Source organism: Grammomys surdaster, unplaced genomic scaffold (genome assembly GCF_004785775.1).
Source record: "Grammomys surdaster isolate TR1022 unplaced genomic scaffold, NIH_TR_1.0 126133, whole genome shotgun sequence".
Lineage (NCBI taxonomy): Eukaryota > Metazoa > Chordata > Mammalia > Rodentia > Muridae > Grammomys > Grammomys surdaster.
The window spans coordinates 649,407-665,349 of record NW_021620941.1 but is presented as its reverse complement, the minus strand read 5'-3'; the positions used below and the strand labels follow the sequence as shown (position 1 = coordinate 665,349).

The 15,943-nt window shown below is 53.7% G+C and overlaps 1 protein-coding gene across 3 annotated transcripts in view; it reads right to left on the bottom strand.

Annotated features, from left to right (window-relative positions):
* Lmx1b (LIM homeobox transcription factor 1 beta) overlaps nt 1-15,779 on the bottom strand; it is a 78,638-nt gene extending 62,859 nt beyond the window's left edge. For 2 of the 3 annotated variants that reach the window (XM_028757154.1, XM_028757156.1), the window contains exons 1-2: nt 15,579-15,717; nt 14,628-14,814 (exon numbers count right to left, since the gene is read on the bottom strand). In XM_028757154.1, coding sequence (XP_028612987.1) covers nt 14,628-14,814; nt 15,579-15,717 — 326 coding nt within the window. Of the gene's footprint in view, nt 1-14,627; nt 14,815-15,578 lie in introns of all 3 variants that reach the window. The other variant, XM_028757155.1, reaches the window with a different exon arrangement.
* Between the last annotated feature and the right edge of the window lie 164 nt (nt 15,780-15,943).

Genomic DNA, 15,943 nt, shown 5'->3' with positions numbered 1-15,943 from the left:
TGCTGAGGCTCACACACCTACAGAGAATTTTTGCCAGGGCCCCAGACCAAAAAAGTCTAGCTCCTGTCCCAAACTGACTAAGCATCTACCACTGCAGCTGAGGTCTAACACATAGAAGCAAGCCACACACCTGCTGGGGCCCCAACACAAAGACCTTCAGGGGAAGCTGTCAGGGAAACTTCAAGAGCCTAGCTCCTAACCAGAGGCCTGTTCTTTGAAGGGCATTACTGTCCCTAGGCGAACATTTTGGTCTCGGTCTTCCCTGGACTGAGATGCAGAGACAAGATCTAGCCCAAGGTCACAGTCAGAAAGCAGCAGAGCTTTCTGCAGGACTCTGCAAAGTCCTACTGAAAAATCTGGCCAAGGAAGATGAACACCCATGGTCTTCAGCTGGGCTGGTGAGGACCAGCCACCCAGGTCCCCCAGGCTCACCTGACTCTCCTTCCAGGCTGAGTATGCACTGAGTTCCTAGTCTCTAAGACAAGATGTTTCCTTTTATTATTTATCTCCATCATTTCTGCTATTTACATTTGAACATGAGCTGTGTCTCTGAGTCCCAGAGAGCAGGTCTGTGGGCGGGTGGCACCTAAGCGACCTTCCTGAACTCTTGCCGTGTAGGCCAGCCAAACCAGTGCTAGGCCGGCTCTGTCCTTCTCCAGGGGTCTGTCACTGCCCACTTATCAGTCTGATGTCCCTCAGGGGGCAGCTGCCCTGCCCGCCCCCTCCAGCTCCAGGCCCGCCACTGGAACCAGACCTGGAGGGGTGGGCAGCCGGGGGCACGTGGGAGGGGGCTCAGCTTCACCACAGGCCCCTTTGCAGTTCAAAGTGACACGCTCAGGCGGCTATCCCTTCAAAGGGCAGACACAGCCTGCTTCCAGTTGCTGTAGCAGCAGTCCGGAGCCAGGAAGGCGATGCAGGGGTAAAGATGGCCCTGGGAGGTCTGGCTGTACCCCCTGTCCATACTTGTCAGGCCTCCACTACACTGGCTGCAGACATCTTGCTGTATAATCCTGGGAAGTCACTTTCCTGCTCTGAATCTGCCCTCTCTTGCTCATGTGCAAAGCATACAGAGGCTACTTGGAGCATACCCAAGAATGCTAAGGAGAAACCCCACCTCAGACCCCAGAACACTTGAGTATATGCCTCCCGTCGCCTGCTTCCCATCCGTACGACTGGGCTGAGTCACTCTTGAAGTTCCTTAAGCTGTTTCTCAAGAGTCATATAAGGTTAAGATGGAATGACATCATGCCCAATGGAAGTAGACAGGTCACAGATAAACTCCATTAGTGCTGAAGGATGCCCTGCCTACTGCTAGAGCAGCCCCAGCAAGACTTAAGGGAGGGCTTAGTCCAGGAGCCCACAGGCTCAAATGCACCCCAATGGAAAGCCTTGGTGAGATAATCACTCTCCAAGTCACAACCCTAGCACCACAGAAGAAACACAGGACGTTTATCAGGACCACCGAGTCAGCATACACTGAACTCCTATGCCAGGCTGCTACCAGGGCACCAAACCCAGCAAGGAGCCAGAAAATCCACTTTCCCAAAGGATCTCAGAAAAATTCTCCAGTGACACAATGCCAGGGTTCCACTTTCAGTTCCACAGGCTGGCTGTGTGACCTTAGGCACACTATTCAACTTCTCTGTGTCTTCCATCTTATCTGAAAATGAAAACAAGGTAGCACCCATGTCAGAATGTCACTGAAGAATGGCAATTGCTTAGAGCTGTGCCTCTGGGGCTACCAGCTCTAAGCAAGCATACAATTGCTGCTGCTGCTGCTGCTGCCGCCGGCTCTCTGGGTCCTGGCCCACTTGCTAGAAGCCTGAGCAGCTGGGTGCCCTTCTACCTCTCAGACTTGTGAAGTGTCAGCTACTGAGAGGCATTCTGAGCACCCTGCAGATCTCAGAGCTTCCCCTCAGCTCTGTTTCCCTACCAGCTGGAAAGTGTAGAAAAAGCGCCCAGCCCTGCTGGGCTTGTCAAAGCAGGGCTGGCTTGACTCGAACCAGGCTTGGATGGTAATTTTGCGGTCATGACAACTATTTTCTTTACATACTGCTATGGAAGGGGAAACCCCCTGCTTTTTTTTTTTTTAACCTAATTGAAGACACTATCAAGCGTAAATATGCTGGCATTCTTAATAAAAACACGATGGAGGGAAATATTCAAAAGCTCAATAATCAGAAGCAATTTGTGTTGCACAGGGAGATGTGTCATGCGCCGGCTCCCCTCCCTGACTGAGCTCCCCGCAAGACTGGCTTGCAGGCTGGCAACTTTAGACCTATGGCAGAAAATCACGAACAACAGTAGGGCTCAGAGGTAGCCTGAAAAATATCCTGGAAAAGAAAAACACATGCCGGAGAGTGTGGTGCAGAAGTCATATTTCATGCCTGACTTTAGAGACTGTTAATAAGGATTAGAAACACTCCAGCAGCCAACTATCAGTCAGGGCGGGGTAATTAATGCCGCTTCAGATCTCTGTGTAGGGAAATGGAAAAGGCAAGTGTCCCTCCCTCATCTCTCAGCAGAGAGGGCTCATCCCGTGGAACAGCCCAGAGGACTTCCGGACTTGTGTCCAGAGCTCAGCTGAGACCTGGCTGTTGCTGCCTGTCCCTCCTGATCTGTCATCGGGCAGATTGGAGGATCCCTTCTAAATTGTAACAGTATCAAACTCTCTCTCTCTCTTTTTTTTTCAGGACTGGCTAATAAATATGATTAAGATAACACGTCTGAAACCACATGTCCTCAGCTCAGTGTCCAACATGTGGAGGACAGATGTATTTTCTATGCACAGATGACCTAGTCGGCTGTTCCCCTGAGGCAGGGACCCTGGAAGATGGAGCTTGAAGAGGTCTTGGCAGTGTACTGGCCCAGTCTACTAGCCAGGCTGTTGGCCTCTCCATGACCCACTGCGGGAATCAAGGGCCAAGTGCAGGGTATCTGGGAGTCACACACAAGGACAGCAGAAAGAGGCACCATGCTCAACTGCCTCTTATCCTTTAACATTCCAGAACTCCACAGCTCAGAAACTCTGAAAATCATTCTACTGTCCACGCCACCATCTCTAGTTCCCTCTCAGGAGCTAGGAGAACTAAGACATCAGCTAAGTATTACTGCAGGCGCCTGTTCTGCAGAGGATTGTGGAGTGCTAACTCCTATGTAGGCATGTGCAGGCCTGGCTCTTGCATCCACTCAGGCACCACACTGCAGGAAACTCAGCCAGGCACTGGCTGCACCTGGCCCCAGTTCTCCCCTTGCTTCAAGGATTGTTTTTTTTTGGGGGGGGGAGGTGGAATGAGAGTTGAGACAGGGTTTCTCTGTATAGCCCTGGCTGTCCTGGATCTCTCTCTGTAGACCAGGTTGACCTTGAACTCAAAGTCCCACCTGCCTCTGCCTCCCAAGAGCTGATATTAAAGGTGTGCACCACCATGCCTGACTTCTCAAGCATCTTAAAGAAATTTCAGCTGGAACATTATGCAACAGTCCAAAGCCCCCAAAGATACGGTCAGGCTATATGCTATATCAGATCCCAGGTCTGCTGAGGTGGAAAGCCTCAGCTAGAGCACACTGCGAGAAGTGCGGCTGAAGGCTAAGAGCTCCCATCTTGACTCCAAGCCAGGCTGTAAGCCACTGCCATGGTAGATCAAGCAGGCAGGGAGGGCAGACTGTCCAGCCCCAGTAAAGAGTGAATGAATGAACGAACAGCGCACACCTTTAATCCTGGCACTTGGGAGGCAGAGGCAGGGAGATCACTGAGCTTGAGGCCAGCCTGGTCCATAAAGTGAGTTCTAGGATAGCCAGGGCTACACAGAGAGACCCTGTCTAAAGAAGAAGAGGAGGAGGATGAGAAAGAGGAGGAAGAAGAGGGAGAAGGGGAGGAGGAGGAGAAAGAAGAGGAGGAAGAGAAAACCCACGTCTGGGAGGGGCATTGCACCTGAACTGACCACTGCTAATAGTGGGGTAATCCAGCCTCTGGTAAGGCAATAGAGGATCCCTCCCCCCCCACACCCGCGTGCTCTGAATGGTCCCTGGGCCACTTAGTGCAAACAGCACGTCCAGGTTTCTTCCTGAGCCAGTTTGGTCTGGTAGATCAACACTGTCCTAGGCCTCTGTCTGATGACCACTACTTTCTGACCCCCCCCCATTATAGTTTTTGCAGTGGCCTCCCTCAAGACCCAAGGCCTCTCATCCCTTCCCAATGGAGGAGCCCAGGCCAGGGGGCAGACACTGAACACAGGGTGCGGCTGGCAGGCTGGCTGATAGGAACCATCTGCGTTGTCTTAGGCTGCCCCTCTGCCCACTGTCCCTCTGAACTCGGCCGGTTCCCGCGGGCCGTTTGATGCTCACAGGGTCACAGACCCCCTCACACAAATCACCACCGAAGGGCTGGGGGTGGGGCGGAGGCGCTGAAACCTAATCCACAAAGTTTGCCATGCCGCAGGCTCACTCCTTCCCTCTGTGCCTAAGGCCCCCTCCCTTTCCAAACAAGCCTTAGTTTTTTTCCTTGCCAAAACAACAAAAGTTGGTATCAAGTGTTCCGAGGGAGAAAGTCTCCCCCACAGCCCCCACCCCTTACCAAGAAGGGCCTGCCACTCGACTGAGCCAGGGATTGCAGAGGGGCTCAGGCAAAGGGTATTTTAGTTATCATCTGGTCCATTCGTCCTTGGCCCTAATTGCCACGTATCGCACTGACCAGACCCTAGACTCCTGTGGTTCCCTTCCTCTGAATCTCTGGGTCCCAGTGCAGCCAGAGATAGGAACATTACTCCTGCCCTTCTCCCACTCTATAAAATAGTCCTAGCCTGTCCCTTTTTTGGGTGGGGGGTGATATCCTATGCTGAGCCAGTTCCTTTCAGTGACCTTCAGGCTGGGCTTAGGCAGGAGAGGAGAAGAAACCCGGGAGTACACCGCCCTGCTAGGATGCGTGGGTTCCTGGCACAGCCAAAGTGCTTAGGAAAGAAGCCAAGCATCCTGGTATGAGACACAAAATTCCCCTTCCTGTTCTTATGACTCTGAGGCCTTGAGGCTGAAACCCTGGGGGCTGTGGGTGTTGTTCCTAGAGGGGAAAAGCAGACTTCGGGGAGCACGAGAGAACAAGTATTTTTATTTGCTAGGTATCGGCTTTACGGCTTTATGTTTTGTTTTGTTTTTGTTTTCTTTTGTTTTTCAGTAGATGCATGGCCCCGGAATCACGCTTGCCTGGCTGCTTCTCCACAGCTCTGGGCTCCCTACTGTGCCCAGAAGTCCTTGCCTCTTTCTAGCTGGCCTGGGACCGCTGTGGTTCTACTAGTCCACGCAGGCATCTGAGGCTCCTTACATGGTGGCCACAAGGACGGGCTGAGTCTGCACAAGAAGGGTTGAGGGGCGAGATGAAGGAGTTACCACTGCAAAGGAGAATAAAAGCGCGGGCGCCAGTGGCCTGGCTGTGAAGCAGGTTTCTGCGGGGGTCGAACAAAGGAATTTGGCCTCTGAAGAAAGGGGCTGAGCTCACAGCTGGGAATGCCAGCTCCAGACCCGCAGGAGTTTCAGGACTTCAGCATACTCCCTAGAACCTAACGAAATCTGCCCCTCAGAGGACCCTCGTCTCCACTGCAACCCTATTTTGGATCTTACCAGACTTGCCTTGACCAGGGTGGGAGTTGCATGAGCTTCCTTACTGGGAGCCCCAAATACCCGATTCTAAGGTACTCTCTGCTTGAGGGGCTATGTCCCCATTTACCAGATGCTGCCACAGAGGCTTCCGTTTTTTTTCTTTCCTCTGCTGGCCCTCTTAGCGAGCTCAAGAGACCTTAACCACTCCCAAAAGAAAAGCTAGTAGTGGGGACTCTGGGGCCTTCCGAGGCCCCCCTCCTCCGGTCGCCCTCGGAAGGGGTGGAGGGGACACGGTTGTAAGGTGTTCAGCCTCTTTTCTCTGCTTGACATGAATAAGGGGATTAGGGCGGCAGGTTTCCGTCGGTCACTCGGTGGGACAAAGGGCCCCGCGGTTTGAGCGGTCAGCTTCTGATTAAACGCCAGAGCCTGTCACTCAGCACCAGGCTAGGTACTTGTGTTTCTGACATAATCTTATTAGAAGATAAAACCAGAGAAATCCTTTTTCATAATGAAAAGTTACATTTAATGGCTGCACTCGTCCCCCACACCCTTCCAGACCCTTCCCGCCTTCCCCGTTGCTGTTGGATATGGCTCGCCTGTAATTGGCATTTAAAGTACCAAGTCCGGGAGAAAAACGGGGTTTAGGGTTTTTGTAATCCCCCTAAACTGTCTTTGTTCGAAATCTCCACAGATACAAGTCTGTTAAGGGTAAATATTTGTGGATTGATACAACCACACCCCCACCCTTGCAAAACAAATCTGGAAGGGGAAAAAAAGCGTCAAGCTACGGTGCTGGTGCGCGGGGAGGGTGTGTTCTGCCTGCGTACGTACGCAGGCTTGCTGAGGACTCAGTTGCGGGCCCCTTCGCCAGCTCCAGGAGCAGAGGCGCTTGGGACATTTCTCAGGCGGGGGTGGGGGGGAAGATCTTACAGGCTTTCCTTCAATGTTCTACTCCCTAGGTCAACAACTCTCCCCGACTTGCTTCCGTGCTTGCCCAAAGGGGTGGGCTGGTGGGCTGGGGCGGAACCTTAAAGCCTGTTCTCGCCACCGCTTGCTCCCTCCAGTTGTCCCCTTTAGTGGTTCCCAGGGGTGCCGCTCCCCGACTCCATGTGGGTGCTCCATCCCACCGGGTACCCAGCCTCCAGCCCCGACGAGCCTCCAAGCTTCCGAAGATTCCTTAACTGCGAAGAAACCCAAGGGCTGTGGCGGGGCCCCGGGTTCCGGGCTCCAGCCCAGCACGTCCTGGATCGGATCGGATTCCTTCATAAATCAGCGGCCGGGTGAAAGGGGTGCGCGTTAGAAAGGGCAGGACCGTGTGCGCGTATTAGAGCGCGCGGTTCCCAAATCCGGGCTAAACCCCTGGTGACACTGAAATTCATCAACCACCGCCAATGTCCCGGCACCATCTACCGAGGAGAGAGCCTGCATACCCTAGCTGCCCCACTCCCGGGAAAAGAGAATCCCAGCAAGAACGGCTGAGAGGAATGCCTGGAACACTGCGCAGACCCAGGTTGCGGTGAGCCGCCTTGCCAGTCCCGCCGGCAAAGGGGGCTCTCCCCTCTAGGAAGGAGTTATTCTAACCTTTTTGTCCTCTGGTCAGGGCTGGCCTCTCAGGAGCACTCGCTGCCTCCTCCCGGACCACCCCACCCCCCACCCCGGCCCCGAATCTTCCAGGCCAGTGCTCTGAAGAGAGGTATCTAGCATCTAGGGCTCCAGCAAGTCAGGACAAGGCGATCTAGGGATCCTAGGAAGGGAGGGAGGCCCTCTGGAGCCTGTTCCCTCACTCACAGGTCTGGCTGCGGGCATAGTCAGTGTACTCCACAGGCACTCAACAAGTAACGATCCTATCTAGAAGCAATGCTACCCTAGGCCCACTGCGCTCAGCCCGCTCTGCTCTTGCAAGTTCACAAGCGTTGGTCAAGCCCCAGAGTGTGAGAGAAAATGGTCTCATTGAGCTTGTCGGTCATGGTGGCCATCCGAGGCTGCCTGGGGTGGGAAACATGCATATTTCCTTCTCAAGGGATCCAGCAAAAGAGCGGCCGCCCTTCTTGAGCCTCCCAAGCAGGGTAGACAGGCAACGTGTTCCTGCCTCCGGCTTACTTCCCAGCAGGAAGGAAGAAAATACACACTGACACTGAGTGCCCCGTCTAGGCTGGCACCTCTGAGCTTGCTTCACTTTCTCACAAACGGTCATCCCCATTTCACAGAGGAGGAAATCGAGGCTCAGACTCTAGCCCCAGTTTGTAGGAGATGGTTAGGGTCTGTATCTCAAAGCTGCACTTGCCAGCACCCCGCTTGTGATCCTTTTATGTTTAAGATCACAGTGCTTGGCTCAGAGCTTAGGTTACCCTTCAGCATCCTGTTTCCCTGGTTTCCACCATGGTCTGAGCTAGGATCAACACTGGACGGCCAAGTAACTGCAGCAATTTCAGTCCTACTGATAGCTAGAGGATAAGAGTCTCTTCTACAATTGACAGGTAGGGGAAGAGGGAACAGTTACAGCCGGGCAGCACATTCCAGGCCTCCTTTCCAGGCCAAGGCTTTGGGAGCACCCACGAGGCGACAGAGAGCTGGAGGCCCAGCGTTGGGGCAGCCTCATCATTCTAGTATATTTGTTCATTTAAACAGTTTGCTCCTGCCGCCCTGGTGGACATGGGACAGCCCTGAGAACCTTCCCTCCTCAGCCAGCAAAATCTCTCTCTCTCTCTCTTTCTCTCTCTCTCTCTCTCTCTCTCTCTCTCTCTCTCTCTCTCTCTCTCTCTCTGAGTGTGTATGTAGGAGACTCTTTTTAGTACAGGCTAGCTAGGAAGCTAACACCTTTGTTTCTTATAGAAGCAGATTCTAGGAATGAGGTTCACTCCCCTCCCTTTCAGCCACACACCAAGCACCAGACCAGCCAGGTGCCCTGCCGTCAACCACTACCGGAGACTCCAGGCCAGTCTAGGGTCACTTGGGGGCAGGCACTCCTTGAGGTCCTATTCCTTCCATAAGTCCACACAACTTGCATCCTGCTCCAGGGCCCCCAGGGTCAGCAGGCAGGCCCAGGGGTCTGCCAAGTCACAGAGATGGAGACACTATTGCCCTGAGTATCACAAAGGAAAGGCTCATGTGAGAATTTATTTTTACTGATCTGGCCCAAGCAAAAGGTAAAGGCCATTGAGGAAGTGCTGTCAGCCAGGCCTGAAACGCGAGACAGATACCACTGGGAGCACACCAGCCCCGTAGGCTAGCCCTCCTCACCACAGCAGTAGTTAGAGCAAACACAGGCCCTTCACTGCCCGTCACTTACACCTTCCCCCAAATTACACAAACTTTGAAACATTTTTCTAGGAGAAGATGGATGCTTCAGGAGACTCGAGGTCAAGGCTGGGCTGTTTAAAGTATATTATTAACAAATAAACATTTACTGCAGGGGAAAAAGAAGAGGAGGAGGAGAAAAACCCTATAGGCCACCAGGGAGCCAAATCCTGTTGCTTTTGGCATCAAATGACAGGAGACATTTATGATATGAATGGAGAGCACCAGAGGCTGATGGAAAGGCAGACGTCTGCCACCTTACCTCCCCTGCCTTCGGAATCAACTTTTTTAGCCCTCCCCTCCCCACCCCTCCCCTCTTACCATCACCTTTCCACTTCTGACCACAGCGGTAATAAATATGTATAATTTGGATTTTTCTTTTTGCTGCCATCAACACAGAGTCTGGGAACTGTAGAACGCTAAAGATCTTCTGTCTGGGTCAGTCAGACAGCCAAGGACCTGGAGTCCTGGTCACCTCAGGACTGGTTTAAAGCTTATGAGCTCTGGCATGGGATGTGTGGACCATCCTCCATGCCTCTATTCCCCAAGCCAAGGACCGACTGTGTCGTCTAACAAATTGAGTATCTTCCTTCCTAAGTGACTGTGTTAGTTTATATTTTTCTCTCCCCTCTCTCTCACCTACTATCGCTGTCTCTCTTTCAAAAACCTGCATAGTTACCAGACAGTACCTGGGAAGTTATGTTATCCCATCACAGATAGATGATGGGGCCACAGAGCCAGAGCTGGTGTGTGTGTGTGTGTGTGTGTGTGTGTGTGTTCTAACCTTCTGGAATGTTCTTCCATCTTTAAGTCTGTCTTCTTTTTAAGTCTCTGGATCTCTTCTCCACACCCTCTAGATCAGCCTTGCACATGGCGGTTGATCGGTTGTTTTTTTGTCTGACGTTTGAGTCACAAGAACAATAAGCTAGGACAGTTGTCCAACTGTGAAATGACAGTAGGAGTATGCTCTTCCAAGCCACATGGAGGCACTGAGGGTGCCCATTGTTTCCTCCGTGGAACTATTGCTTCTCTGGGACAACCTACGATCCCAGGAAGAACAGAGCCATACACCAGCCCAAGATGCTACCACAGTCACCTGCTCTCACAACCTCAAGTTTCTCCAACACTGGAGCAGGGGATAAGGAATGCCTTCAGAAGGAAACATTGACTGAAGCCCCACCAGGTGTCCCTTGGAGTCCTGGAAGCTACTGTTCGAGGTGATGTCACCATGTTCAGGAGCGCCCAGGGCTTGGGGGTGGGCTGCCACTTAGCTGAGTGCTGGGGCTGAGAAGTGAACCTGTCTCTGACCTGGTGTCTAAAGCTCTTTTTATGGTAGAGGGAGGTAGTAAAGGCACAGTGTCCTCCTGTCAGGCAAAAGGGGGATGCTCTCCCGGGGGATGTTTAGAAAGAGGTTCCTGGCCAGACTGGCTTGGGCAAGAAACCTGTCTGCAGTCTGGAGGGTATCTTTGAAGACATGCATTCCCTGCAACTGAGCCTGAGGACAACAATAACAAAGATACCAGATCCTTTGGGTACCTAGTGTAGAGTCTATAAGAATACTTTCCCAGGTGGGCAGAAGATCAGGTAGGTGTCTGGTGGCTGTGTGTTCCTAAAATTGGAATGAGGGAAGGGACGGACACTCCAATCATATACTGTAGAGTAGATCCTAGCAGCCACTTTCCTCCACTTGAGAAAAATACTACAAACAAATAAGGCCGCAACAGCCCAGAGCCTTGGGAATAGAGGGTGAGCCAGGAGTCGGGCACTGAATAATGCTTTCCTTCAGCCCCAGATGCCTGCACGGCAGGAAGGCTTTCCCTCATCTCCAACCCACAGAGAAGGTACTGGGGTTAAATATACAGGCTCCCTGGAAGGGACCTGGGATCCTCGGACTAGCACTGTCAGTGGGAGCCCTTCAGCTCTTGAGGGTCCAGAGAACACCCCACGTCCCCTCGTAAGGCAAAGTATTGGCTTCTTTTTAAAAGCAGGTTCCTGGAGAGACCCAGTACCCCAGGGAGTGGGCTAAAGTGTGTGCAACCCTGAACTAGTTTGATACAGGAGTGATACTTGCAGGCTGGGGCTTTCACTGTTAAGCAAGTGCTAATAGCGAGAAGGAGACCAGAACATCCAAGGGAAAGGCCTTCCATGCCGGGAAACGAAACCCAGAAGCCAAAAAGGGCAGGGAGCCTGGGTTTGCCCCTCCGATGCTATGCTACACTGACAGAAGCTGCCGCTGTTCCCAGGCCAAGGTGAGCACCCTGACCCAGGAAAGCGTTTTCTCCGGCAAACACTTAAAGAGGAAAAAATGTTCTGGGAAGAACCCGGCTGAGCCATTTGCGGAGAAATGTTTTAAAAACCAGCCCAGGACTCAGAAGGCTTTTTGTCAAAGTCATAGCCTGGATGCTCTCTTCTGCCGAGGGGTATTCCCCTACCTGGGGGGCGGGACAAGACCAAGGCAACCCCAGTGTTCTCAGCAGAGCCAGGGAGGTCGTAGAATCAGAGGCTTTGGACGCCTGGGCAGGCTCCTTACAGGCGGGTGGAAGAGCTCCGGGCAGGAGCCCCACATCCCGAGAGCACAAAGGCTCCCGCGCGAACACCTACTGCTCCCCAGACCCCTACACAAGCTGCTGTACAAGCCGTCAGACTCCATTGTGTGACAGATTTTTGGACTCTCCCACCGACCCTCTCCACTTCCGGAGACTCCTCCAGGAATCCGCCACCTCCTTAAGACAGAAACCTTTTCCAGACAAGCAATTGGGGCGAGTGAGCGACAGCCGGCAAGAAAAGGGAGTTACATAATTCGATTTCACTAAACTACCAAGAAAAACAACATATATTGGGGAGGGAGATTTTCAATTTTTTTCTCAGTTTCTCCGAGTGGGGAGGCGCGGAGCGGTGTTTTTTGCGGAGGCCGCGTTTTCCCGGTTTCTAACCCGATTTTCTAATCGAAAGAGGGCCGAGGTCTTGGATTTTCCCTCCCCCTCCTTTGAAGGAGTCCCCGAAATGCACATAAGGACGATGGGGGTGGGTAGGAGAGTTTTCAAGGTACAAACAAAACCGTCCCAGTTCCAGGGCCCGCATTTTCTTTGCTCTGCCAGGCCTGTGAGTGGATTTTTATCAATTGTCCTAAATGTGCCCAATAGCCAGTTAATCACCCCCGTGGTGCGTAAAGCAACATCGCACTCCTGGGTGCCTGCAATCGTTGGGAACAAACCGAAAGGAAGAAGACAGATCAAGAAACACAGCTCCTCTTTGAAAGGACCTGCTCTGCCGTTCTGTGCAGGCGGGTGAAGAGTGCTTTTCACAAAAAGTACTTTTTTACAAAAGTGTGGTGTGTGTGTGTGTGTGGGGGGGGTGTGTGTGCTGCAAATTTCCCACACACTCAAAATCAAGAAAGAACGTCTCTGTACCCGTGCCTTAATTCTCGTCTGAAAAGCATTTGTGCACACATGATATAAATATGCATCTGGGATTCTCAAAAGAAAAAAATCATGAATAAAAATATATTTTTTTATTGTGTAAAAGAACATTGTTTCCGTGTGAGTTCTTGGGGGCCTGGTTGATCTCCTGCTCCCTGCAAATGCTGCCAGGAGACCCTGGGGATTTGTCCCCAAGATTGTCTTGATAACCACTACTCCGCCCAAGCACACCAGGAGGCCCGCCTATAGCAGATACTTAATTGTCGTTATTGTTAGAAAGGAGAGGTGGGGGAGGGAAGTGGGAGAGAAGGATAAGGCGGACCGACCGTCCTTTCCTTAGGAAACTCAGGGACCCGAGTCCTGGGGACTAAATTCCTTCCTAGCACCTGGAGTTTGCACCTTGGTGGAAGCCAGCTCTTCGGTGATGTTTTTCTTTTCTTTCAAAAACAAATATCAGTGGGACAAAGCAGCTGCAAATGTTTAATTGTTTTGTAAACTGGGGAGGCCGGTCACTCACCTACCTCTTGTTACTATTTTAGGGCTGAGTCAGAAGGACCAGCGAGGTGTCTTTGCCCTGTTCAATAGTGACCCTAGCGGCAAATATATACAAAAGGTTGCCAAGTCTTTACAGTGGTTTAAAAAAACACCCCAAAGTTTCAGAGGCTCATTTCTACTTTCCCGGACCTCTTAGAAGACCCACTTGTGGGGCTGCTGAAGTTAGTGGCTAAATCAGTGCCTAGCCACCAGCACTTCCCAGAGAGGGGCTTCCTGACTCACTCCAAGCCCCCAACCAGTGCTACCTCATTTTATTCCTGCTGCTGTATGTGCAGCTGTGGGCAAACTGCCTGGTGCCTTTTTTTCCCCAGGAACTAGAGTTCCATGGCACAGACACAGGACGGATACCAATATGTGCCTAAACCTGGGGAACACCGTACAAGGGACAGGCCTACGCTATGTTTTAGGGCCAACAAAAGAATCCTCTAAATCCACCTCAGTTCTTGCCCGTAGAAAACCCCCCACCCTACCCCAGTCACCAAAAAGAGTGTGGTGCAAAAAAGCAGTCACTGATCGGTCCCCAGTTCCTGGGGACCCTACAGCAGCCAGCCACCAAGGCCCTCTGCAGGGCTCTGGCCTACAGCCTCAGTTGCCAGGCCCCAGCCAAAGAGTTCAGCTGCCCCTTTTCAAGCTAGACCCTGGATTTGGAGACAATACTTTGGTTGCACTCACTGCTTGGCACACGTAGCCCTGCCCTTTTCTGCCCAGGGCTTAGACACTCAGAGACCACTCCAGCCCAAAGCACCTGAGTAGCCCTATCCAAGAAGCCGTTCTGAGCACCACTTAGAACTTCCCACAGGCTCACACTTGTCTCTGCAACTCCGCTCCGAAGATTCCCACACCTTTCTTCCCACCGAGGCTCTCATTGCACTCCAACAACGCCCCCACAACACACACACACACACACACACACACACACACACACACACACATTGTACTTCCAAGTATCTGACCCCAGACAGGTCACAAGAAAACCTCTGCATCTGTCGCAGTCTGTCCCCAGCCTCCAGCCATACAAGTCCACAGTGCCACCCGCCCGCTTAGCATTGAAGCCGGCAGGTAAGGCTCAAACCACATCTCTCCGTATCAACCACCCTTTCCCAGCATGCTGCCAGAAAGTAGGCTGTCTGGGGAGGCCTGACTCCTTCAGTCAGTCACTCCAAGATCCCTAGGCTGCAGCTTCCTAGACTGATTCTCCAGCTAAGAAAAATTGTAAGGGCAAAATTCCCGTATGGAACGGTTTAGGAAGAAAGATACCTATTTCTCTTTACCAGAGAATTAAGCCAACCAGGGTGGAGATCTCCCGCCCGTACCGCAGCCAGGGTTCAGCACCCACCTCCCTGCTCCAGGAATCCCAGACACTCTTGAACTGGGGAAACACAATCAGGCTTGGCTCTCTAAAGCAATGCCTTTCTTGGAAAAGAAATTCTTGGTCCCCACTTCAGGCCTTAGAGGGGCCAAGCCCTCTCCCAGGACAAGCATCGTATCCACCAGTCCGCCCAGGGCTTTGTCTTGTACCCCAATTCAGTCACTCTGCGCAGGTTTCCGGGACAACAGATGGCACCTAGGGGCACCCCACCACTGTCGGCTGGAATGAGATGATTCGCCCCAGCCCGGAGATACGCAGCCCTTTGAGCCCTCGGAGCTCCCGGGCCCAGTGGAGCGCAGAGCCGGCCGCAGGGCGGCGCGGGCCCTTCCCGGCAGGGACCGGCCGGGCTGGAGTGCTGGTCCGTGGCGGGGAAAGAGAGGAGGGCGAGAGACGCTTACTGTTGGTAGTCTTGTTTGCAGTACAGTTTCCGATCCCGGAAGTAGCAGCTGGTGGTGAGGGCTTGCTGACATGCCGCGCACTGCAAACACTCCTCGTGCCAGGACGACTCGTTGACTCGCATCAGGAAGCGGTCGGAGATGGGCCGCTGGCAGCCCTCGCAGACGGCGGGATGCGGGCAGTCGGAGCCTGCAGCGCACAGGGCGAGAGCCGGGCCGTCAGCGCCGCCTGGCCCAGCCCGGGAGCGCCACCCGTCGCCTGAGGACCCCAGCCAGCGAGCCAGAGACCCAGCAGCCCTAGACAGCACGTTCCTGTCCGTAAGCCGGGGCGCCGAGAGACCGAGGGCCTGCAGCCTTGGCTGGGCGCTGCGCTCTCCCCGCTCGCGGACATCCAGCGTATGGTGTTATTACCAACGAAAAGGAGCTCCGCGCGGGGTGGCCGGCTGGAACCCAAGCAGCGAGGTGAGGCCAGGACACTCGCTGGCTGACACGCCCCACGATGCTGATGGAACCTTCTGCCCTAAGACCCGCGGTTTGGATAGACCCGGGAATATTTTCCTCTTCTAGAAGCTCCCCGTCCCCAGGTGACCTGGCATCTCTCCCAGGCTCTAAGGAGACAACTTGGTTCTCGAGCATCCCTGTCACCCGCTTCCCACCCCAGCCCAGTCCAGAGTAGCAGTACTAGAACCCAGACCCGGAGAGGATGGTGTGAGTGACGGCTGAGGCTGTTTAGTTCTATGTCTAGGTGACGTCCCTAAACGTTGTCCCCTTAGGGAGCTGTCTAGGTGTGCTTGTTGCCTCTCCGGTGGTCATTCCAGGGGTCCAGACCCCCTCCCTACGTCCTGAAAACCTACTTTCTTTATTCTTTGGCCCTCACACCGGTGTCCACATCGGCACGACGGACGGCCCTACCCCCTGACCCGGACTATTCGGGCGTTGCGACCCAGTACTCACCCAGCAGCACCCCCAGAGTGGCGGGTCCGGGACGTAGGGCGTGCTCCTCCATCTTGATGCCGTCCAACATCTTGGCGCAGTCCGTTTGTCCGCGAGGGAAGCACCTCTCCAGCGACTCGGGACCTGTTGCTATATCCATGGGACGCCCGGCGCGCTGCAGACCCCGCCGGCTGGGCTGCTCGCCCTCCGGCCCGTCCGCTCGCTCCGCTGCAGCCCGGGAGGCGCGGCACCCGCGGGATCGGGGCCGCTCGCTGCCCCGGAGCGAGCGTGGAGCGGCGGCGCGCTGGCCCCGGGCCCCGGCGTCGTGCGGGAGGGCCCGGGCGGCTGGCAGCCCCGCGCGCCGCGCGCCCGGCGGCCCCAGGATA